The 26096-nt window shown below is 41.3% G+C and overlaps 1 protein-coding gene across 5 annotated transcripts in view; it reads right to left on the bottom strand.

Moving 5' to 3' along the window:
* Nucleotides 1–56: 56 nt before the first annotated feature.
* Nucleotides 57–26096, bottom strand: part of LOC131883234 (mitogen-activated protein kinase kinase kinase 10-like) — a 34516-nt gene continuing 8476 nt past the window's right edge. For 3 of the 5 annotated variants that reach the window (XM_059230653.1, XM_059230655.1, XM_059230656.1), the window contains 6 exons: nt 15379–15531; nt 14862–15111; nt 11399–11639; nt 3934–4115; nt 2931–3104; nt 57–1042 (listed from right to left, as the gene is read on the bottom strand). In XM_059230653.1, the coding sequence (XP_059086636.1) occupies nt 199–1042; nt 2931–3104; nt 3934–4115; nt 11399–11639; nt 14862–15111; nt 15379–15531 (1844 nt within the window). In that variant the 3' untranslated portion in view covers nt 57–198. The remainder of the gene's footprint in view (nt 1043–2930; nt 3105–3933; nt 4116–11398; nt 11640–14861; nt 15112–15378; nt 15532–26096) is intronic. The other 2 variants (XM_059230658.1, XM_059230657.1) reach the window with 2 other exon arrangements.

Here is a 26096-nt window from a genome sequence, read left to right as displayed (position 1 = left end):
GTAAAGGGCGAGATTTGGGAAACAAGAGACGAGATCAGAGCCAAAAACGAACCGAATTGAGACTTGGGTTAAGTTTATTAACGTTCACTTTGTCATGTGGTTGGTTGACAATCGGAAAATAAATTATGGCATACTTCTTTTGAGGCGGCACGATATCATGGTGTTTCAGATCTGTGGTTGATACTGGGATAGTAGTAACTATGACTTGGAATAGAAGTTGAAATCTCGATGGAGATCTGTGTCGGTGACGTAATGAGTGGCGCCCCCAGAAGCTGACGCGGTCCCACTGGAACTACTGCCGCCGCCACCAGGCCGATGGTGGCGGGACAGCGGGGCGTGATGGGAGGATCCGTGAAGTGGGAGTGGTGCTTGAGCAGAGGGTTCAGCGTGGGTGGGGCTCCAATCGGTCACATACACACCTTTCTCAAAAGGAGAAGGACTGAAGCGCACCCGATTGGTTGAGATGAAGCCTGAATCTGACTTGGCAAAAGTCTCTTCTGACAATGAGTCGGGGGGCGTAGGTTGGGTGGGGGTGCCATTGCCAGAGGATGATCCTCCTCCGCCACCGCCCCCACCCCCCGAGGACCAGTTTCGGCCAGATGAGGTGCTCCCGGGGGTTTGATACGAATAACCAGTCTTCTTCAAGGAAGAGCGAAGTGGGGTGCGAGGAGTCATGGGAAGCTCCAGGGTTTGAGGGCGTTCCATTTCCGAAGGCATGATGCCGCACGAGGAACCATACGAGTTTTGCCGAGAAAGCCGTCGAGTTGGGGGGGCCGCACTATGAATGCTCCCTGGGGCGGAGGGGCCCCCTGACAAGTTGGCGGCAGCACCCAATTGCATCATTGGAAGACGAGAATCGTAGTCACCGGACGTCGAGCCCCAAGAAAGATCCTGGTCGTCTGGATCGAGGCTGGTCATTCGGAGACCAGAGGTAAACATGGCATTGGGCATGGAAGTATTCGAGGCAGAGCGTCGATGGCCAGTTTGATGAGGATTGGCGGGTAGGCCCGCAGCCGCGGCGGTCGTGGCATATCGAGCCGTTCTAAAAAGGGCAAAAATAGTTGATCAAGGGAGGGCCAGTACACTGGGCGCTACGTAAGGAGTAAGGGCACCTTGAAAGGACACTCAGGATTATTGCAAATGGAATGGCATGATTCCACTATATCTAGTGGTTGAAGAATTCGTAAGGATATAAATAGCACTGGCGTGTGTACAATACGTGCTTAGAACAAAACATAAAACGAAAGTCCTATTTACAGTAATTCTGCCACTTCCAAGGACACATGACATGATGGAGACCTACGGTGAGTGCAATTCGCTGCACCTGTTGGCCTTTAAAAAAAAAGATATTGCTTCCATGTTTTGACGTAAAGGTTTGGCCATTAAGCTTCGTTTCGTTTTTTGGCTAAAACATTGAGACATGCAGACAATTACACCGGAACTTTGAACAAGTAATGTCATCAAGATCAAAGAAAAGGTCACTCCCCTCCCCCCTCTATTTCAAATATTAGAAATATATTTTGCTTCTTGCCATCCATGGATGGGTTAATGCGCAGAATTTGGGGGAGAGAGTTTTTGGCGAATTTCGAAACGAGCGATTGTGGTACGGAATCCTTTGTTTGGTGGTAGTCATGGATCTTTTGACCAATTGTCCCTTTTTAGGGGCTTCCTTAACAGCTTTCAACCTAGAAAATTTTCCTGACTTTTGCATCTTTTTTCCTTTGAGACATTAATGCAAGGTTTACTCAGGAGTTTCTAAATGCAACTGATCGTAATTTTATCGGGTGAAAATGTATTTGATTAAAATTCCTTTTTTTGTAGTGGAGCTACAATTATTTTTTAAATTAATTCCATTACAATCACACTTTAAATGTCATTTAATTATATTTTCAGCTCTGAAGAGCATGATTTAAAAATGTTCTAGGCACGTTTACATGTTTTAATTTGTAATCCAGGCTTCAGTCAAATTATTTTGTCCAATTGTGTTGGAGCTTGCATTGTAGAGATGATAATATAGATGGTTTAGTCATCTTCGTATTATCTACCCGAAATTTTTAAGATATAGCAGAAGCAACAGGCTCAATCAGATTTCCTTGAATATATATAATAGCGGCTATGTTATGTTAGTGAAAAAGTGCTTTTCTATGTCAAAAGTGAGGATAAAAGTGGAATTTTAATAAATAGTCGAGAAAGAAGTTTTTCTCAACATCAATTTATATGAAAACATATTTTCTACGTCAAAAATTTTCAAATCCGCCCTCTAATTATGAGCATTTCATTGAAGTACACAAGGCAGGCCAGGAAGCCATATATATCTGGCAAGAAAAGAGTCAAATCCACTGTACTCAAAACTGTTTACCAATCAAAAGCTAGAGAATTGGGTGAAAACTTTAGGATTTCCTGATGCTCAAGCCATAAAAAGCGCGTGTTCTGATCCTGACAAACAATTTCTATTTCGCCCGCTCTCGTTCAAAATTCTAAACGTTCCTAGTTCTACCAAACAACTTTCTTGAGGTACGCAGACGAACTCTCTCTAGATATACCAGGCATTATCAACAAAGGCCATTCTTTGAAAAAAAACTTCATCGTGAATATGTCGGCAGACATTTGTACAGCGAGGAAACTAGCAAAGGCATCACACGTCTCTCACTTTCTCCACGTACAGTAAAAGGTGACGTGAGCTCAACCCTCCCCATTTCTGGTTTCTCAAAGAGTGTCGCGTAAGTCATCGTGCAATGTGTACTACGTAGTGTGCAGTTTCTGCCTGAGGGTGTCTGTCCCCGGCAGAACTTTGAACTTAACCCCACGTGCTTAACAAATCAAGCAAGGCCTCCTCTCTCTCTTGATATCTACTGGGAAGGGACGAATGCCGACAGAATACGAAATCGAATAACTATGCAGAGCCCAGAAAGAAGGATTCAAGCCATTACCTGGGAGGGCCAGAATCATATAAATTATTAGTTGTTCCGGAATGGTTGTTGCTACTGTTATGCCTGGTCGCCGAACCGAGTGGATCCATGTTTGCTCTGACCAGGGACGGCGTTAGGGACCCATCCAAAACCCGGTCAATGGAATCTTTCCGTCGAGCAGGGTCCTCCGTTAGACTGGAATGCAAATACACACACACACATTCAGATATACTGAGCCATAAATCTAAATTTATCCGGAAGGCTCATCTCGGCTCTTCCCCTCGACATCCAGCCAAAGGAAAGGCCGAAACCCAAATGGAAAGGGAGACTTGGAACAAAATGGAATAGTCAAATTTAATACTGTTCCTCACACCGTGCTACACTCTCTCTTTCTGTTTACTATACATATATGGTTGGACGCACGCGAGCGTATTTTGTGGGAATAGTATTGAACCCATCATGTATCTCCAAATAAGTTCTTTTTTGCTATTACTTCTATTCAGACACTTCGATCACAACACAACACGCACTCGCACGATGAATGCGTGGATAATGAACTCATGTGTGCGTGTGAGAAGCTCTACTTCATGGAGGCAAGCAAGCACTCATCAAAGCCCAAGTGCGAGAAAACCCATTAATCAAACTTAAAAGCTAATATGACTTGAATGGAGGAACCTGGCCCATTTTCAACCCAAAACTGGGTCTGAAACACCGGAAGTTTAGACGAGTTGGCTTGATGAACTTGTATACTTGGCATGTTTCGGTAATGCTTCGAAAGAAGAAAAATTCAATTGTAATGCTTTGCTTTTTGGAGCGACGACTTGAATAAACGTCTTATTCTAACTATCACCACGTGAAGTCTTTTTTACGTCTCATTTTAGACACCAAGTCTGAGTCAATTCGTTAATCTCTGGAGACATAAACCCCTACATTCATCTCGGATCTTGTCTAAAACTCTTTCCACATTTGGTCCAAATCCCCCACTAAACGTCTACAAATGAAAAGTCTCATTTTGATTTCTTACCCGTAGGTGCGATTGTTGGCTATGGTGGGTGATTGATAAATCTTCGAGTCCTCCATTTGGTCATGGTAGTACTTCCGGGCCCTCGAATACCCAATCTCACCGTAATCCGGACTAGGCGTGAACAACGGCCGATCCAGTCCAGGACCTGTGGCCACGGGTGGAGGGGGCGGATATTGGACCACCTGTAAGACAGAGGAGAGGGCTTCTAATGACGTGTTTCTTTTGACTGATTGACTTTGACAAGTGGCTAAGGGGCTAGCCTGATATCTGTCCAAGAGCGAGGTTGATTTCTGTCAAATGCTACGGTGTCTTTAGGAGGCTTGGCTGAGAGAGTTCTTTGAAAGCTTGACAGAAAGATCCCAAACAAGGTCATCTGAAGGCTTGGCAATTTTGCTTGTCGTTCGGATCAAAACAAGAACGTCTTCAAGTATGGATCACATTGGTATTTTTATATTTTAGTTACTTTTTTGACAATTGAAAGAGAAGTAAGATGTGGAACTCATGAAAACAAGAACGTCTTGAAGTATGGATCATATCGGTATCTTGATATTTTAGTAGCTTTTTTTGACAATTGAAAGACAAATGAGATGTGGAGCTCATAAAAGCAGCAAGTGATGAGAGTCACTAGGTTTGCATAAATTGAACTCCAAGACACACTTCAGGGTAAATCATAATCAATGGAATTGATGAAGATATCTTTTTGAATTTATTTTTAGGATTTTCTTTCAATGTTCAAAATGTTCTCATAACATGGCTCTGACATGGTCTTGTCCATGCTTTTAGAGGTCTTGGATCCAACCATCACCAAACTAACTCATTAGGATCAACACGCCAACCTTTTCATAGGACTGAGTCAGTCTCGAGATTGAATATGAGAGCTGAAACCAGAATGAGTTCGATAGCGATGGATTTGATTAGTTTTCAGTCCTGACAAACCTCACTCTCTCTCTCTCTCTCCCTCTGACGAAAAACAACTTTGAAACAAAAGTTGGTCTTCTTCCACGCTACTCAAACGAGCTATGATTCGGGAAAAGGATCTACAAAGTTCCATTTTGATGGTAATAGGACTCTGGACAGACTTCCCAATCCTGAATGGAACTAGAATGGAGAGCAATAACAATAGGGATGCGCGGAATTATTTTCTTGCGACATTTTTTTGCTCTTGTGGGTTCAACTAGTGGTGGTAGATTTTGATTTGCTTCCCTTCAAAATGGCAAACAGCTCCTCCAGGTTCCTGCGTTGTACACATCCAGTTTTAAGAAGATATACATAACATAAAGCGAGTCAATGGCGATTATTTTTCAATCCTTCATTTTTTGCTAAACTTGCTTTCATTTTATCTCACGAATTGACATATCCTTAAGGAGCAAAAAACTGCCCCCAAAATACCAGATAACAGTAAGCAAAAATAAGAGGCTCGATTATTTGACGCGAAGGAAAGAGCATTTCGTCATCCCAATGCTTGTCTTTTCATGACCAAGATAAAGGTTACAATGTCAGAATTATTTACCTGCCTCTAAAGCTTCACAGTTGAGAGAGTTCATAATCTATTTCTCATTTCCTTAGTAATTCGGGTTTAGTATTTCAAAATGAGGCAAAAAATCAATAGAATGTCAAAGCTTAGAAATGGTTTACAAATAAAAAATCAAACCCCTCTGGTTTTGCATTTTTTTCTCTTCTTCATTTGCAACTTGACGCGTATCTCTAGTGTTCATTCCACAGTTTATTCTTGAGCTACTTCAAAAACTCTATAGAGTCTCTGTTCGGCATCATAATGCAGTCTTATCTGCAAGCCATTTGAAGTAATGGGCTTGGAACATGGGCAAGTAAGGGTCTCTCGACTGAGTGACTGTGTGTCCACATCTATCTCTGTCCAACGAGGACCATTCACAAAGTTAAGAGGACGACACGTCAAGGAAATTCAAAACCTCACCAACATTTATCTGTTCCAACTTCCCCCTTGAGAAAACGGTGCCAACCACCAACCACCACAGCATATCTACTACTCAACAGATTGCCAAAGGCCAAACACCAGATTTTTGTCGTCATGGTGGACGCCTACAAGCTCAGCCAAAGGAAATTCCATTTTCGAGATTGCTTTACTTTTTTACAATCGATTGTTGGGGGTGACATTGTGAGGAAGAATAAATCTTTAAAACTTCCTCAGGATTGTCTGAGTAAGCATCTTCTTCCCTCCGTGTGACAGGGCCATATTATCAGGCTAGTGTGGACAAATGTTCCATGTTCCAATCTAGACTTGCCTGAGATCCAATCAACTCCTCCGATTCGAGTGCTCATTCATTGTTTGTATTGATCATACGGTGCCGAAAACGTTATTAGTTGAGCAAATCGTGCGAAAGTCAAGCCAAAAAGGCGAACGTAATCTTCACTCATCTTCGTCTAGCATCTGACAAAAATCAACGAACAGATCCCATTCGAGATTTGAAACGAAGACAAAGGCTCGAAATGGGACAGCCTATCACTTTCAGACCTTCTTTCCCACATGGTTGAACGACGACGATCCTTAGGGAGAGCTTTTCTTTCAGTTTCATCCAACTTTATCGTAAGACAACAGACGTGACCCACAGATAGTGGAGTGAGTATTGAGCGAGTTATCAGCCAACATACCCACTCAGTCAAGAACCATGGGAAAACGAGCGGACTAAAGCTAATCTCGACGGATCACTATTCGATCGAGTCGAGCACGTTTGAGTGACCAGTTTCAAAGGTTTCCACGTTGAAAATGAGAGTATAAAAACACGCATTTCTCGTCCAAACCAATACTTTTTCGACGCTTCCAGCAAAAGGCCTGACGGCACTTCCGAGCAGGAAGCAATTGAAGCCAGAGCCACAAGTCAAAAAACATCGAGATAACCATACGCACTACGGCCTTATTTTGACTACAGTGCTACACTCAGACTTGAACTATTGGAAAATGGCAAAACCACTCGAAAAAATGTGACCAAAGCATCGTACTATGGCATCCCTCCTACTACGTTTTCGTTTCTATTCGGAAATTGGGAACACCAAGCTTCAGATGTGTTCCTTATTTCCCAATGGAGCAGATATGAGATCGCCTTGTCTCAAGAGTCGCCACGAATCTGTCCTTCTTTTCTATTTCTTATTTCACATTTGACGTTGTGAAGAGCAAGGGACGGCTAGATAATACTCGCACTGCTCAAAAAGTCGAATCAGTGGATTCGCTTAGTCTTTCATCCGGTTGAATTACAACGTAACATAGTTCAAGAGGAATTTTGTTTGGTTTCATGGATTCGAAGAAATCAATTGGCTTCTGATGTTAGACGGATGGTAAATAGGAAAGCGCCAAAGCTTTTAGCAACCCTGCCCAAGGACCAAATTTGGGTTGATTGGATGCCTTCTCTCCTAAAACGTCATCAAATGCATCTAAAACCAGTGCGAGAATTCTCAATCTCCGTTTGAGCTAAACGTATTTGGATCGAGCATTTGCATATGCCATTCAACGCAATGACATGGTTCTTAAAATATATCAGCATTGCTAACTGATTGATTTTCGTCCGAAAGTTACGTTGTGGTGTTGTGCGAGGTCAATACTTTTGGCAATTGTCCATTGCTCTGAATGATTGCACAATCAATCTCAAATGCTTTCAAAGGATCTCAAGCCGGATTGGGAATGAACCTCAACCTGAAATTCTAATGCATTTCCTCAAGCCTGACCAAGACAGATTGAAAGCCATGTTTTTTTACTGACGTACTCACAGAAGAGCAAGATGCCATAATGCGGCTCAATTTGAACAGCCTTTTTAACTACAATGTTAAAAATAGAAGTATGAACCAAAAACACAGAGATAAAAAAGTAGAAGCCACGAAACAAATTTGATAATGCTGAATGTTTTCAGACGAGCTTGATGTGTCATCTTCGTTCCTCCAAGACTCTTTAAATAAGCGTACTCACTTAATACATTTTGGAGCATTGCTTCAAAAGGAACCTAGATTCATTCTATCACATACAAAATATACCAAGTCATCATTAAGCCTAGAGCTCTAAGGCATGTGATACCCTTCTCAATAGTATTTATGGTAAGGTCTCAATGAATTGGGAGGATCGATGAGACCTTGAGACGAAAGAAGCAGCAGTTTGTTCTTTACTCGAGCCAGTGTTCCAATTCCCCTTTTCCCGTACTAATGACTTCCTCTTTCTTGTAGTTTTCCTACAATAACAAAGGTTTGCTAGCTCCTCAGCTTAGTCATACTGGTCCTTGACAACTATAGCAAGGTTTCTAATAAGATAAATATGCTAGAGACCGGCACTTATTGCATAGCGACTTAACACTCAAGACGCTGGTCACTACATCGAGTCCACTAACTTGTTCCAGTATCCGTTTTTAAGTGTAGTTACGACAACATGGCAAACATCTGCTAGCATCTTTAAACCCCCCACCACCTTTTTGGCACATCAACTGCATACAACGCCGTTCAACTCCATTCCACGAAATAGCTAAAATGTAACGCCCTCAGGCTGGTTGGCTGTTCCAACATGAGAAACTCCCTCAGGTGAAAGGAGAGAAGAAAAAAATCTTCATCTTGGGATTCTTCCCGACTTCCACACAAACAAAGTCCTTGTGTAACGAATAGGGTGCATGCAGAGAACATTACTAGGAACATGAATAGACTGGAAGAAAAGGAGGTGTAGATTGGAAAAAAACGGGGAAAACCCTGACCAACAGAAAAGACCCGTCCGTCCAGTAACGTGGGGAATAAACGTGTCCCTGGCCCCAAGGGTGTATTGTAAATGGACAATTTCCAGCATATCCGAATCCAATCTCGTAACTACGACACTTGTCATCCAATAGTATTGATTGAGTACTACCCACTGCCCTAGTACAATATGGCATATCGATCTTCTTGGACGTTTTAGCCGGAATTCGTCTCAATCACGATTTGGCTTGGATAAATCGAACTCGAGTGAAGTATAAATTTTAGGTATTGTTTAAATGACGAGTCGAGTCACAACATGGAAGACAAATAATGAATCGACTACGAGGATCAATCTCTCTTGCTTCAATCCGCTCGTCTCGTGAGAGGGAGTTTTTCTTTGACTTTCAAGAGCTCAGGCGCTTCTTTTCATCAAAGCTCCGGTCCGCAAAACAAAAGCAGCAAGAAACGGCAACCGATTTCACACACCAACAAAGTTGTAAGTTCTGGGAGCTTCTTGCTCCATCGGAAAATCCCTTCGAACGCCAATGGGATTGCCTCTCCTGAAGTGCTACAAAAATCTGTGCACTTGGCATAACGGGTTGGATTTCCGTCCACGTTCTCGTACATACTGGACTTGGTCGTACGGAGCGTCCAACAACTCATTTACCTCAAGTTCATAATGGCGACAAATTGCCAAGCCTAATGGATAGGAAGGAATTGGTCCCCACAAGATCGTGGGAGCATTACAACCATCTAGGGAGCTGTGGCCATTTTCAGTTGCCTACTTCGGTCATCCAAGATGGGGCATGAACCACTAGTACATGGAGGGGATGCTAAGGTCGAAAATGGATCTTTTTGATTCTAGTGATGGTATTGTGTCCTTTATTCAAAGAGACTTGCTCTAGGTTGCTATGACTACGTTTTTTTCTTAAATTTCAGCTCAGCGGAGCGACAAGTTCCAGAGTCTTGCCCTCTCAAAGCATGATTGTACAGTGCTCAGAATGAATGAGTTTGCCCTCTTCTGGAAAACAATAACCACAAGAGGACTAAGCTCATCCATTCTGTGCCGAGTTGGGTAGTGTGTGCTTCGATAGGGCATAGATTTTAATCTAGTCGTTCGACGGAGCTGAAATTTGACATATGTAGTCATAGCTACCAAGGGCAAGTCTCATTTCAAGTAAAAATCAGTACGTTGAACAGAATCAGAAATGATGATTCTCGAATTTAACAACGCCACCCCATATTCCAGTGGTTTATAGATTCGACCGCAAACTCTCATCAATGCAACAAATGCAGAAGAATACCGTACATCAGTGCCTCTAGCGGTCGTAAAGGACAATAGTTATTTTAAATGTACATTAGCAGAAGGCTGATGTATAAACCTTAACTTGTCAAGATTAATCAGATATGTCATAGATGACATTGCACAAGTGCTCAACTTTTTGTCGACTTATTCAAGATGTCTGGATTTCCACAAAGACGGGCGCATTTAGCATTCTTTCTTTAAGCCTTGTCGCTGCGTCTTGAATATATGCAAGCAAATGGGCTTGGCAATCCAGCATGTGAAGTTTAGCAAGAAAGGACCCGATTCTGCCACAGAAGTAGGTAACGAGTTGGAGAGACTGGATAAACCGATAATTGTTTTGAATTACAATGGTTGTCAGGTGTTGATCAAAACCCCACAAGTTGGCCTCGTAATGCAGAATTGAGTCTTTGCGACTGTTAAGCGAGAGCTGCACCTAATTTGAAATTTGATTTGCATGTCTCGCTTGAATCTGTTGAGATTTTAAATATCTTTTTATGGCATCGTTGATTTGAGAAGTGACGATTCAACTCGATTTCGTATATGAGACACAATCACATCGACATCGGTTTGTTTTAATGTTGTCGCGCGATATCGGCAAAGCCGTTTTAATTGTTGTCGATGGCCACCAGTTGTCGCTTTGTGTGCTTTGGCTTCCACATTTACGTCGACAAAGCAGAGGCTCTCTTGGGAGTTCCTAGCCAAGAAACCATTACCCGAATGTCGTCTTGAAATTACCTCGAAGACTCGCTCAATTGGGTGACTTCTGGCTTGAAACCCAGCTTTGCATTATGCGGCAATTCGACCTAGCATGGTCAGTCAGACTTTGAAGTAAAGCGTACCTCAAGTAAATAGAGACAGATCCTTGGGAATGGATTCGAGCGAGCTTATCAACCTCTTACTGGCCTTTACTCTAAGCTAATCATAAGCCTCCATCACTCCATATACATTTGTTGGTTTCCAGACACTCCCATGGGAGGTTGATCTTTGGAAAGTTGGTTCTAGATGTACATCTACTCTCTATTTTACTTTTTCCAAACTTTTTATCAACACGAATTTTTAAGCGTAGTTAAAATGTCAATATTTTGTTAGGTTGCAATTGAACGAATTGTGCTTGGTTTTGTCAACCTGCGGTCTGTTTATTGCCTTCGAATGGCTTTTTAGAGCAATGTTGGGAGGTTTGCAGAAGGAATTATTTTCTTGATTGATCGATGGCTCCAATTTCCATCCACAGCTTTGTACCAAAAGAAGAAAGCAAATTGATTTGCCGATATTGTACGTCTTTCAACATGTTCCAAAAATAGTGAAAAAAGTCGCTAGTTGGCGCTTCATACACACCCATGTGCCCTTGGGATCCAATAGCTATTGAAACATTTTTTTTTTCAGCCTTGCGATTGAACCAAGTGTCCCTAATGGATCTGTCAATGATTCTTTGAAGCTCGTGGAATGGTGGAATCGTGGAATCGAGCAATCGCGCGATCTTACCTCGTTTCCATCGTTACTGGCATTCGAAGGCTTCCGTCGGATTCCATTAGTACTCCCAACTTGAGAGAAATGTTGAGGGGAGTCCGTGAATCGCAATGGTTTGAAGTCCAAATTCTCCAACGGGGTGCGGTAATGAGGTGTGTGTCCATGGTAGGTGTTGTGGGGATAGAGCACGGGTTGCTTTTGTTGGTGGGCGGGATCCCCGAACCAATATTTCCGATCATCCTCGTCCTCCAATGGTCTGGAACGAACGATGGCTATGAATGTTTTCCGCGGTGAGCATCGAATCAATTCATGCCACAACCATTCCTTGTCAAAGTTAATGAAGGCCCGGGCGGTTTGTTACATACGTGGGGGATCTGGTGCTTTGGGGTCCATTTTTAGTTAACGACTTCTGGCTAAAGACAGCCAATCTTCGGTGAGTAAGTTAGTGGCCATTTTTCCTCTTCAAAAGCACACTTGCAACTAGGCTGGGTACTTGGGTCATTTGGTTTCAATGAATCTAATGATTTTATTTACACCCAGGTTTCGGGAGTAGGTGGGCTTTTTATTCTTAAGACTGCTAATTATGGTTAAATACAAACAAAATCATTGCTTAACATTTAATGAACTGTAATATACTCTTGAGATATGTCACATTTTTGGAATATCTGCCACAAATATTACTAATCACTAGTAATTTTCAAGTGTAATGCGTTCTTTCCTACATAATGACTGATCATCTTCCTTCAAGCCTTTACCACGCTATATGGATATTAGATAATATGGAACACAATATGTTTTCTCCAACAATGCCAATACAGGGTACGTACATCCATTTATCAGACGCTCAATAATGATAAGGTCCTACCAATATTACCTGATGTTTACATTTGCTAACGGCAAGCCAATAAAAGGTAAGCTTTCATTTGTACAATGCTTGTGGAGGTTCATATCTCCTCTAATCCGTTTACAGGGTTGGGCATCACAATCATCTTAGTACATTTTGAAGCTCTTAATTCCAATGGGAATGAATGAATCTGCACACCACTTCTTTTAAGATAATGCAAAACAAAAGGAACCGAGTTTGTCCATCAAACAGTACCAATCCCATTTTTAACGTCTGTAGACGAGTCGTACCCCCATGTTTCAAGATGGGGGCAAATGAAATATGAAGCAGCCACGATAAATTTTAGAGCTAATTTTGCAAAAATTCAGTCTAAACCGCAAAAGACGTTTCATTTCAATACTACTTGGAATTGGGGCGTAGCTAAAGAAAAGAAAGTCCGTGAAAAAATAAACAAAAAAAATAAGCAAGCCTACTTAAATGCTTCGAAGTAGAAGGACGTCAGTGTACGTACAGTGACGCATTTACTTGGAAGTGAGTTTGGTATTTCGATCGGAAACTAAGAAATTGAAGGTGGCACGCTGAATAGTGTAGTACACACTCTTGAGATCGTACTATCTCATGAAAAGAATTTTGATGCAATGTTTAAATAAACTACTGCTCAGAACCCATCTGAAGTTGAAACATGTGGTTGACATTTTGAAAGTGGGAATGTACTGAAACAAGACTTGTTAAAAAAAAACCCCACTAAATATCATGTGGAAGCCGTGCTGAAATATTTTGGTTCTTCAATAATATTTCTTTAGAATATTTAAGGCACAATAAAAATAATCTTGTGATATTTGACCGATTTTCTGAGTCTCTAAAAGCTCTTACCTCGGAGGTAACGTGTACTCAGAGCTAATTCTGGGTAACGTTTACCTCTGGCTTTAAAACACTGGCCTCAGGATTCGTTGGCATTGTTCGAGGTTGGTGAAAAAATCACCGATTTACATGATGGCTTGACTTGAACTTGAAATGTCACATCATCTGGTACCAAATTTATTTCAAGGAACCAATCGTATGGATTTCTTAGAATAGGCAGTAAGAATGGCGATTCAAGTTATACTCTCTCAGGCTTCATTCCAGGTCAAAATAAAGCCATATATACTTCAACAGAAACATATGCAAAAATTTAAAAGCCTGAACGAAACCGAGGTCTTGGGCATTGAGAAAATGGCACGTGTTGAAATGTGAGGATTGGATTTTAAGAACCAGCAAAGGTATAGCGGTTGAGATGGTTCATACATTACATCCAGAGGCTAGCCTACCGACAGATTTACATAGAAAGGCAATAAAAGGATCCAGACGAGATTTTGCTTTATACCTGACGTCCACAATGAGGAGCATCAAGTAAGCTCTAAAAAAGGTGATGGTACATTTGGGGACCACCAAGCTCCCTGATCTAAAATAGAAGCTGAGCATTCCACCACTCGTACTATGTGCTCAAAGGCGCATCTCGACTGGGATATGGCGAAAGAACCAACCATCAGAGATATGCATACTAGCCATCACTTTGAAGTAAAGAACTGAATTATCAGGCTCGGCTTAGCAGAAAATTGCAGGATCTTTGATCCCGTGAACCGTTCATGAATCAGCATGGAACGTCTTCTGACGTTCGTTTCGGAATAATTTGAGGAATTATATCGAAATCACAACAGGATTCAACAACTAGATAGACCGTAGCTTCGCCACTTGTAAATGAGCTCATTTGAGTACGTCCAAGGGAAGTTCGGAGAATGAGGCTTAAGTGGTTCGAAGAAACCATAACACGGGGAGCACAGGCGAAAGAAGTTTATACAAATATTTGAGACAGACGGAGCGAGCCAGAGGGAGAGAGCGAAAGAGCCGCTTTGTGCGGCAATTCAAAAGCCCTCACCTATCCAAAAGAGACCACCACTACAATGCGAGCCAAGCCAAGCCAAGCATTCAAGATGATGGCAATAAGATGGGAAGGCTAAATTGAAAATGGAAATTTCACGTCACCACCTTCGAGGCCAGAGAGATATCTTGTCCTCTCCTTGAATGAGAACACCTTTAAAGGTGGACCATGACCAATTAAATTCGTTTTTACTTTCCCATTTCATTTTAGTGATAGGAATTAGTATTGTCGTTGATTCTGAGTTAAGATGATCTGAAACAAGGAAGTAAAAACCATCAGGGGAAGTCCAAAAGAAAGATTCCACAGACAAGCTCAAGACAGATTGGCCTTACAACAATTTCTTCTTTGCTCGGAAAAGACAACCACGCTTTGTGAAGTCCTTAGCCGGAGGAAAAGGTGACGCTTGGCTCAAGATATATTTATGCAAAAAACCGCCTAATGTCGGAAAATCAAGACGATATCTGACGGGATTTAATCTGTCACAGAACAAATTGTAAAGCTCAATATCAGTCATACTTAGCTAAAAGCTCCAAGTAGGTTCATTGTCGTGATTTGTAAATTTCAGAGTACTAGGAACCTTTAGTTTCATATTTGGTCCCCATTCTCGACTTCAAAAGAAACCCGAGTGGTCTTACAAGAATTTAAAATTCGATAAAAGGCCGCGTCCTCGTTTTGGACCGTACGTTAAATCATATATTGGAGACGGATGTACTCACCTCTGTGGATGGAGCTTAGGGTGAAAGGCAGTCACATTGGAAAGCCTGACATCATAACCCGCAGCCACTCCGGCCAACATGGACGACATGTTATAAAGGAACATGTGGATGGCACCCATCTTAGGACGAGCATCCTCGCCACTCCCCGTCCTGCCACCCATTCCAGACCCATTGTACAAAGTGGGCATGGGAACCCCAGCCTCTTGATATTGGAGCGGAATCAACGGTCGGTTGTCGGACTCGTTATAATCTGAGGAGGAAAAGCGGGAAACGAACTGATGAGCCGGGTGCACTTGACAGAAGGTGTACCCATGGCGAAACCATTCCCATCCCGTGGCACACAAATAGTGTTACGGAATGATCGACAGACAAAACTAGGTTGGTAGGATTGGCATGCACGTGCAAAGAATCGTAGATATCATGTCGAACGAAGCAAAACGGCGTGGGGTCCAACATAAGAAATGCGGGAGGATCTAGTTCTATCGCCATTGTTCCTGATGGCTATTGAGTTACTCACAGCTTGCACTGGCAGGTCTTTGACTTTGGGACCGCCTGACAAGCGATTTAGGACTGAACCAACACGAGGTGTTGGTGGATGATGCTTGGGTTGATGAGCCATGATAGAGAGAATAAGCCGAGACCGAGGGATGAACCACCAAATAATCTTCGCCTTTGGAGTGAGGGCATGAATTGGGAGAAAGTGGAAATCAGCTTTAGTGTTCTTGGAGCTTTTTCATGATCAGTAACCGAAGTGCTCGACTTGAATCCCTCCATAGGCTTGTTGACTTAGTCTGGCGTACCAAGTGACAGTTGGGGGGCCTTTTGTACCTTGAAGGAACAGACAAGGTAAAACTTCAAAGAATGCGATATGATGACAATGTACGTCCTTTTTGACAGGCTTTGGGAATCATATCAAGTTGGAACGCGTAAAAAGTGACAAGAACATAAGTTAATCAAGAGCGAGGTGGCCCTCCAATCATCCCCATGAATCAGTACACCTTTGTTCCAAAGTTACAAGAGAGAGATCAGAATTTAGACTGTCCTCAGAGTGTCGAAATAGTCGGACAATGAAAACCATTGTTGGGTGGGCAGGGAACAAAAAGTAACCAAAACCTTAATGAACCCGGTAAAGTCACATTGTCCTCTTGTGGGCAAACTGGAACACTACATTTGTTCCCAAAAGGACAACGAAGATAACGTCATCCTGGCTTCGAAATCATCAGTAAAACTAAAACTCCCAAATTACGACATTTTCATGGGACAATAACTTTTATGTAGGTAAAAATGGATCGGAAATCGATTTTTTTGCCGTGCTTATTGGCTTCTTCTATTTGATTGTCGTGTGAGTCAAATCAAGTTGATCGAACTGCCACATGAACTTCAGTCAAATGTCAATAGTTTTGGAAACGACCAGGCCTTGGCTTCAGACTTTACAAATATTATCTCCGCATTTGACTGCAAATATTGGCCATACTTGGAATCTGTTTAACACGGAACGTTTCACAAGATCTCAATTCTGCTCATATGTTTTTACAAGATCCATTGATCAATTCGATCTACTACATCGATCATCAAATATGACACATTTATCACACAAGAGATATGGCCAAAATATGGCCAGGATGTAGCCACATCTCATCCAATTCCTTTACGTTCAATAGGACTTGAAATGGAGAGTATATTTGTCTTTTAGTGTCATTAAAAAATTACAAAATTACTAGAACAAGATTTATACGTTAAGATCACGAAACTGCCTCAAAAATACAGGCAAATTATTTGTGACATGTGATTGGAACGAACATTGTGGACATTTTTTTTCTAACCCGTTTTCAAGGAACAACTTTAAAAAACCAAAAATGTCAAAAAAATAAACTGAAATCAAAAAAATCTATGAGAAGAGCTATTTAATAAGATACCCTGCTATTGGTACGGGCAGTTAGTCCCGCGCTATGACTAAGAATTCCTCTTATTGATGTAGTTCATGACATTCAGTAGTTCAAGACCGTGAATGGTTTTACTCCTTTGCATTTCTCGTTCACGTGTTCTCCAAGTCTTTTCTTGCCACAATTATGGGTAACTTTTGAAATTAGAATATCAAGGGGATTATGTACATATGAACGAAGAATTAAAATCCTGATGAAAAAGTAAATAAACAAAAACACACTTCAAGGATATTATGAATTCATCTTTTTCTAATGGTATACTTCTATATGGCTTGGAGATCTAGTTGACATCACTTTGCAATCTACAGCATAATGTAACTCCTTAAATAACAAATCAGACGTAAGGTCTCAAATTTGAAAGTAAGATGCCTAAATTAGGAAGGATTATTGCAACGGAAAAAATGGATTTATGATATTATTTAAGTGTATGTGAGATATACCTATTATTGTATATATCTTTGTCCGAATATATTGAACTACTTGGTACCTTAATTCTAAGAAGTACCCATAAGTATCTCTATATCTATTTCCACACAAGCAATGGCTTGAGAGGATACATGCATTGCTTTGCAATTGACAGGAAAAATATCCGTTCCAGTAAATATGTTTGTCATTAATTGAGACTTTGTCCAATTTTACATTACGTCATTCATTCATTGTGATCAATCACCACAAAGAGGCTTGCTTGGATTTCCATATCGTCCTTTACTTGGTTAAACGACGATCGAAGTGAGAGTAACAACATGAGAAGCTCATGCTCTAACAGCAAGACACGGATGCAAGGTCCAAAGGCACCTCAAATTGATCCCTGCATTACTGCATTACCGGCGACGTGTTGATGAAATTTAAGGGCGGAACGTCTCTTATTTGTTTGTCAGTATTTGATGCTCAATCCCATGTAATGAAGCCCTCTCTCCTGACAATTCAAGATTATCTTACTTTTAGACGAATAGGAAAAAAATAAGCTGGAACAAAAAGCAGATAATATTTGAAAATTAATGACCTTTCCGAAGCAACCGTTTTCCCACGAGGCTCATTAAGGCTCTCCATGAGATCAAAAAAGTTGGTGAAGAAATGAACAAAAGAACGATACGAAGACATTGATCAGGATCAAGTTCGGTAATCATTTGCGAATCTAATCGATGAGTCTAATCTCTATAATTTTAGTAAGAAACTTTGATCTTGAGTTTCTCGACAAACGAATACTGTCCAAAGGTATAGTTTTAAAACTTGCCCAAAATTGAACAGGCCGGATTAGAGGCTCAAACACCTGAAAAAGTTTTCGATGAGAATATTCTTGATTTCAATCTGATCCAACGAGCATTTTGAAAGGCACATAAAATGTGAATCAAGGGAAGAGATTTCTGTACGCACATGCCTCTTAAATAAAGCATATGTGGGCTCTCGAATGGAAACGTAAAGTTTATGCCAAAACGAAAGGGTTGACCCACAGCAATCACTTTAAAAGGCGTTTTAAAACTTTTTCCATTCCCAAAAATCATTGAAGGACGAGTTGGAGTTACATCAACGCAATGCTCTCGTGGGACCAAACTTGAACTGCCATTCTGCTGTCATTCTGCTGCCATTTGCGAGAAAAGTTCAATCCGGTTTTTGAAACGTCAAGTCTCTCTTGCACTTTAGAGCCCACTTCTTTAAAGCGAAGTAATGAATCTTGGATCCAACCTTTGTATTACAGTAAGATCTTTTCTTCTTGACCCAAAATGCACTATTTCTCTTCAACAAATTAGGCTTCGGTTTCGCTTTTAAGTTTTACAGAATCCCTTTTTTTGTGAATATTGTCTATACGCGTGCTAAACAAGGTAGCGTCAAACATAGAGTGTGGATGAGCAAAACGTGGACTCAGCTTCAGGAACTCATTTAATGCCCAATTGTGTTTGGCGATTTTTTCTGCTCAACAGTAGATGTTGCTTTCTTCAAAACAAAACTGTAATGTTAAAGAAATTTATCTCTAAGACCAATGGCTTGCCAGATCCAGGCAAAAATGAAACGGATAGCTAATAATGGGTGAAGCCCATGGACACATGAAGAACATCTTGATTGTGTTATTATTGTGTATTGAGAAAGTCCTCTCAAAACACCTTGTGGTGCATAACCATTTGAGGATTACAGGGATTGACGAATAAGAGTAATTTAGATATAATAAGGTTCAGGACAAAAAATAAACATTACTCCGTGGTTTTGAATTGCCTTTAGATCATAATACCCAGAGCCCAGAGAAACAGAGGTTGGCATTATTTCATAAAAGAGAGAGAGAGAGAGAGATGTTGTTTGAACCTCATCGCAATCTAGTGCATCACAAGGCAATTGGCAAGGTACTTGATATCGGAACGATCTAAACAGTGTAGGAGTCTCGCCGAGGGCAGCACTGCCACTTTTCACGCCACAAAAACTGGGCAATTCCAGTGCAACTTGTTCTAGAAACTGCATCAATCATAATTCATCGTTATTATCATTACTATTGCCATGCCCTTACATCAGTTTGGAAGAGCCCTAACCCTGGAAATGGACTGAATGCCAAGCTCAAAGAAATATTACTGGCCTCTGTTTTCCAAACCAAGAGCGCCAGGTAAAAGTTATGTGAAACGACGTTTCATACTCTCAAGAGACGTGCTTCTAGGAACACCGTACTCTACACCGTCAAAACCCTCAAGAAGAGTGGCAATTTGTTCAAGAGAACGTCTGGCAGTGATGCCCATGGCAAAATACAAGTGAATTCCAGTGGAACCTGGCGTCCAAGGTCAAGGCCAGGCCTTCGTCCATACCCTCTTGGAAATTCCCATTTGACCTCCAGGTGGGGCAGTTTTAAGGATAATTGGAAGTGATACAGACATTGGTCAATTTTATAGTTTACTCTAACTCAGCAAGGAAGCACTTATCAAGCCGGCAGGACTCTGTCCCGACCACAAAGTCACGGTCACCCCAAAGCATGTCCCAAAAGAACTTGGCCACCTTCCGACCAACGTCAATGTGGCAGCCTTCATCCCCAGACTACAGACCCCTGGACTATGCCATGATGGACGGCATCAAAATTAACGCCTTTGCAATTCTTCACCCAAATGTGGTGTTCCTCAAGGGAGGAAAAGAGTCCAACATGTCCAACGACAGCCGCCTTGAGCGGCCATGTTGGCTGAAAATTTCCAACATTTTGGAAAATGATTGATGGACCGTATTGATGATTACGTACATATATCAGACTCTGAAGTAAATCTGCCGACCAATCAATGAAAAATCTTTATGGTGTTGAAAGTGGGTCTAGAATTTCGCGTTTTGCTCTGCCACACTGTACTATTGTAGCTTGAAAGTTCTACTAAGGACATCGTTTGTGATTTCGAGAACGAAAAGGTCGTGCAAAAGTCGGGCCCAAGGGAAGGAGCACTTTCACAAATGAGATGAAAAGTTCGCTTGATCAAGCCAGGAATAGGGTTCTTAAAAAAGAGAACAGTATAATTGCTCATCAGAACAAAATCCCTTTCACATCAAAAATCCAGGCAGGAATTACGTAGATCAGTTAATGCCAATCCATTACCATGCCTTCAATGAGTGTCGAAAGAACTGCACTACGTGGAAAATCTAGATCATCGAGCCTTTTCCAGTCCCCAACAACTCCTCGAGTGCATCAACGCCTCTTAGACAATCAATCATAATGTGACGCACTATTAGTCAGACAAATGATTAAAGAATGATATTTTCCCTTTTCGTCTTTGTTGCTTGAACTAAAATGACCTTTGGCACTCAACCAGCAATCCAGTACACTTGATAGAGAGGATAATTTAAGTGTAAAGGAAAGATGCTGGAAAAGAAGAAAAAAACAACATCGGTCATCCTTCACAATGAATCTCCTTAACGTGAACTTTTCGTATGTATAAGAATGCATCAAGAACCGTAAGTACTTTTCTGGCCAATTTGAATTTTCTTTGTTCCACTTAAAGAGGCACTACTTTTGTTGATCAAATCTACCTATAATCGAACCGAGTGGTACAATTGGGCAACACAAACAAGGCAAACATGTATTTGTATTCATATGTATTTGGTTTTGGTGCTCAGAGACTTTGTGTAATGAACAATTTTAATATGAGACCCTAGGCCTCGCCATAACCCCATAGGCTTGTTTTCGTGGGGTGTCTTGATATCGTCAGGCCATAATCCAATATTTAAGGTAAGGCCCAGCAAGTAATTCGAGGTATGGAAAACCAGAACCGCTTCACAAGAATATTTTGAATTTCTCCCTTCTTGACTCAACTATATCTTGCAAGAAAAACAAAATGGAGCAAAGAGTTGAATACGAGCAACAAATGGTCAGGCCTCGAAACGGAATTAAAAAACCACTTCTTGCTGTAAAATATAGCAATGTGAGTAGCGCGGCTTCTCAACATGAGAAAGGCCCCTGGTTTGAATCTCTATCTAAATCATCTTGATAGGAAGCCTTTACTACTCACAAAGAGTAGTCCAGTTACTGGACTATGAATATAAACAACGGAACCGACAATTGACTTGGAGCCATTTCTATCAAATCGTGAGATTGAACTCAGAAACTAAACTCAAAGGACACTCAAGCAACCAAAAAAGGTCCTGGTAATAAATATAGCCCTCTTCTCGTTTGACAGAAGCATGAAAAGGAGATTCTTTTTTTTGCTACCAGTTCTAAATATCCTTCAACGAGAAGGTCATGTAAAATCACACAACTCGTACTAGCAGTCTTCTGCGTTCACCAGAACATTTTATGTAAGATCTATGAAAGTGTATTAAATCCAACCGGATGCGCTGATTCGATGCGGCTCAAACCTAATTCCAGACTGACATTCTTTTCCGCTAAAATTTGGTTGTTTTTTCCCCCAAGATTTTAGTTTAGTTTATAAATAAGAAAGTAAATGTGCTCTAAAATACTCACAAACTAAAGAGGAGTGAGTTGTTGACCTATCGAGCAATACAAGCTTTCATAGGTCCAAACCTTTTTTGCTCCTTGAACTTCAGGGATAAATGTTTATGAGGCACTTTTTTGCACCAACATGAATTGCCACTGACAGATTCTTCCACAAGAGATGGATCGCCCGAATGTTTCCATTTCGTAGAGTGCTTTGCTTTCAAGTTGATCTTAATCAAATCATCGCGAAACATTTGAAATTGTTACTTATGACGTCGCCATCTTGAGCTGTTCTTTCTGCTCGTATCCAACAATTGGTGCGCTGTAACAAAATGTACGATAAATCTGTCCGAGTATTAAATTCATTTCCTTTTGATGGAACGAAGAAAGCCTGGAGCAGATTCGAGGTGAAAAAAAGACCATTTTTTCCTTCTTTTGGTCTGAACTTATTACCGAGGATTGAATGGCTGATAAAGAACTTGCGACTCGAAAAAGGAAAAGTTGTTCTTCATGAGTGTTGGCGTATCTTTGTCAATTCCCTTGATCAAAAGATGTTCCTTTTTCTAAGATGACAGCCAAGCTTTACAAGACTCGGGGGAAGATACTAGGACTTCAAAGTATTCAGTTTTGGTAATCAAGGCCTTTTTTAATTTGATCGAAACTTGAAGAGCTTTCTTTTCCGAGGTATCGACCTCATTGATAGTACGCGAGTACGAAAGTATGTGTCACATACACATTAGAGCCTTTGAGGCGATGAAGCAGCCGTCTGGATCACCCAAGATCCAAGGATGCAGTCATAGAGACACAATTGCTTTCACACTTTGAACCTTCTGAATTCTTGGCGCATTGAACTCCAACCAAGGCGCAAAATGACGTCTATTTCCTTGAGAGACTTTTTTTCAAGCACTACCCCGACTATCGACCCTTTCAAAGTCACAACAAAGTTTCCTTTGCCGCCAAGAAACTTGCTCCTGTCCTAATCGTCTTCCTGCTTTTCCGCCTTTGCTTGCTCAGAATCTCAAAACCAGTTCTCGTGGTTGTCCAATCGTTCCACATATATCTACTACAAACCATGTCCTGTATCGTTGGAACTCGGCATTTCGGAACGCTTTTGACGTCAAGCGGCTGATAGGGCGGCACAAAAGAGGAAAACTGATTACAAGTCTTGAGTGGGTATGAGGCCGAGCGGGGCCAACCCAACTCGAAGAATTTCAGCGGTCAACCAACTCGAAAACAGGCCTGCTAGCTTCTCGGTGACGGCCTTTCACCCCACACATACCAGTCGATTATTGACTTTGGTGCCAATTTTGTCGTCCAAAGCATCTCTTGTCAGGCCAGGCCTTGCTTGTTGGAAATTGTCCTGCCAACTATTCGCAATTCAGGCCCTTCAAGCGATTCACGATGAACTTCACTCGGGCCTGAATTCGTACTTGAAGACCGCTCAGGCGGGAAATATGAACATGGGTGCAGAAGATTGAACGAGGTGAAATGCAGCCTTTGATAGAAACACGTTTAGCTTGTTGGTGCCTTTCAGGATTGAAGTGATGAAGTCTAAAAAGTAGGCTTCCCATCTTACCTGACAGAAAAGCAATGAAAGGAACCCAGAGGTTGGTTTAGTGAAATGACACCTTCAGAAAAGTTCTGAAGACGAGAGCCAACCAACTCTTTCAGGCGAGATAATTGAGGTTCCGGATGGCAATGACGGACCAAATGCAGCTGGCCATCATTGGCAGGGTCAATCAAGTTTCTCTTCCCCCCGCAATTATTCTGCCAAAAGGAGAACCAACTTAGATGAAAGAGGCGTCAAATCACCTTTTCAATTTGAAAAAAAAATCACAACTTCAAAGAATTTTTGTCACTTTTTCCCCTTTAGAGAGAAGAGAAAAGCACTTCTAAGAGGTTACAGAAGGGAAATGAATTCCAGCAAAGTCTAACATCAACGGAAAAGTAATCTCCATTCAATGAAAAAAGACCTGCCACAGTTTGGTAGTTAGGGTAGGTAAAGACGCCAGAAGCAGTCGCTTTACACTTCAGGTACGAATATGAGGGCTATCTATTCCGGAAAATCGATCGCAAACCAGAATCATTGGAAGAACAATTCTATTTAAGATAGTTTGGAGTTCGAGTTCCAATAATCGAACCTTCGAAAGAGTCGACCGGGGTAGTATAAAGCCAGTCATAAACTTCGTAAATCAAGGTTGATTCTCTCACGAAATCGGTCAGGTGTTAGGAAAACGTGCTTTGGATATCGGACTTCGCTTCCAACTAGTCACATGTCACTGGCATTAGACACGAAGGGTTTGGGGAACAAAAAGACTTGGAAAGGGAACACGTAACTTGAAAAGGGTTTAACCCTCCTTCACATTGTTGAAGGTCGAGAGTTGCAACAAACCCAATTCGATGGATAGGCGGTCCAAGATAAATAAACACATCCTCACTTTAAATTGAGTTTGGCTCGTCCTCAAAAGTCAATTTGGATCCTTTCAGACAAAACAATCTCCACACTTCAGCGTTACAAATCTTTCCTTCTTCCCTTTTTTGTGTGTTGCGACACAAGTTACGACGCAAACTTTTTAGCTTCTGAGCAATGTGGGTCTGAGACAACTTTTGGGACCTCCTTCATTCACCTTGCTCGTCACAAGAGGCTTCTACGTTCCCAAACAACACTTTCGTGCCACCACAAGGACCCACCCATTTTGGTTCCACTTGCTCTCACAGACCAATTTCACTTGGTAATGAAATGTTTTATGAACTTTCCGTTTCTCTCTAATGTAAACCGAAGTTTTAAAAGGTCATTCCCCTGAGCAAAATAACTCAAGTTTGATCAAAGATTGAAGGAAGGGAAATATTATGATTGAAGTAAGAAGTTCTAAGTTTGCTCCCCTCTCCCACCATTTTTTTTTCAACTGTTCTTCGTAGAAATGATGGTTCCGCTAGGTTTGGTGCGAATCATTGAAAAAAAAGTATACGTAGCGCTAAATCAATTACAGTGTGTACATCCTTTTCAATAGCTGAATAGCCAAAAATGGCACGCCAACGTAAACTAAAGATGCAAATACTTTTTGCATCCGAAAACATGGCTTTTGCCCCAAAATATAGTTCTTTTCCTGTTGTTTTCCAAACTTTCTTACCACTACTGGGAATGTGATCTCAGACAGTTCAAGATGAGGGGCCTAACAATCTTATTCAAGTTACTCATGATCTGGTTAGCCCTTGAATAAAGGGTTGATCAAGAATTTTAGTCAAAAATTTGTCTACGTCTGACTTGAAAGATGCTATCAGATCAATAAGCCCTACGAATATTAAAGAATAGAAGTGGACTTTTTGGTTCGAACTAGCTTGGATTCTCAAGGGGTTTAAGGTGCTCTCAAAACGCACGTTAAGCCTCTACGGTCACTAAAATTGACCCTAAATCCTGGGTTGGGACAAAGCTCATGGATACTTTTGAAGACGTACAATATCAGATACCTTTCGTACCTTCTCTGAACACTGTACAGTCCCAATCTTTCTAGTCTCTCCCAATACGAGAGCTCTCTCAATCATGCGATGTTCCTAGTGAAACATCTTTGGACTTGTTCGACCTTTTGCAAACCTGCTGAGCTCATTGGAGCCCAAATGGGTGAAGCATATTCAAGATGCGGCTGAACAATCGACTTGTGCAGAGTTGGAATCGTAATAATAAATCTGGACTTTAATGTCCAATACTTTCAACACCACGTTTGAAAAGCTTTACCCACCTTCAACTGGATATGCTCGTTCAACTTTCCATTACACCTTGAAGAACTACCGCTCTCTTCTAGCCCTACAGTTACTCGGACCACTGAGACGTTTAACTACCAATTTCTGCCACTGTACAATGGGGACTGTGCAGTATTCAAAGAAGGTACGAATAGTATCTGATATGGTACGTTTTCAAAAGCATCCATGAGCTGTTTTCTCTTCCAAGGCACCACCTTACCGGTGGCAAAAAACACATTTGAAAGACTTTCTGCCATCATTTCTGCAAGGAGGTCGAAAATGGCTTTTGAAGATTTATCATCCCTAGTTAAAAGTATCCTTGGTCGGACCAATAGAGAGAACAAATAAAAGGAATGAATGGGAAAGGTGATACATTCTGCCCTTGTCCTGGTCTAAACATCTGGGATTATTTCTTACAAAGGTCCCTATTCCTTAAGTCTAAGATTCAAAGGTACCAAATCCCACCCCTCGGATATTCTCATCATGATTAGAAGGATAGCTTTTCAGCGTACGATTTTTCTTTAAAATTTCAGCCATACTTCTAAAAAAAATCCCAACAATGAAATTGTAGCCAATTTTTTTGGCCTTTTCTTATTCTCCTTAAATGTATTTTCCAAGAACTAAAATATTTTTGGACCATAATTGACAAACTTCAAATCATGTCCTTACGCA

This window comes from Tigriopus californicus, chromosome 7 (genome assembly GCF_007210705.1).
Source record: "Tigriopus californicus strain San Diego chromosome 7, Tcal_SD_v2.1, whole genome shotgun sequence".
Taxonomy (NCBI): domain Eukaryota; kingdom Metazoa; phylum Arthropoda; class Copepoda; order Harpacticoida; family Harpacticidae; genus Tigriopus; species Tigriopus californicus.
The sequence above is the reverse complement of the archived record's forward strand: the minus strand, read 5'-3'. Positions and strand labels throughout refer to the sequence as shown.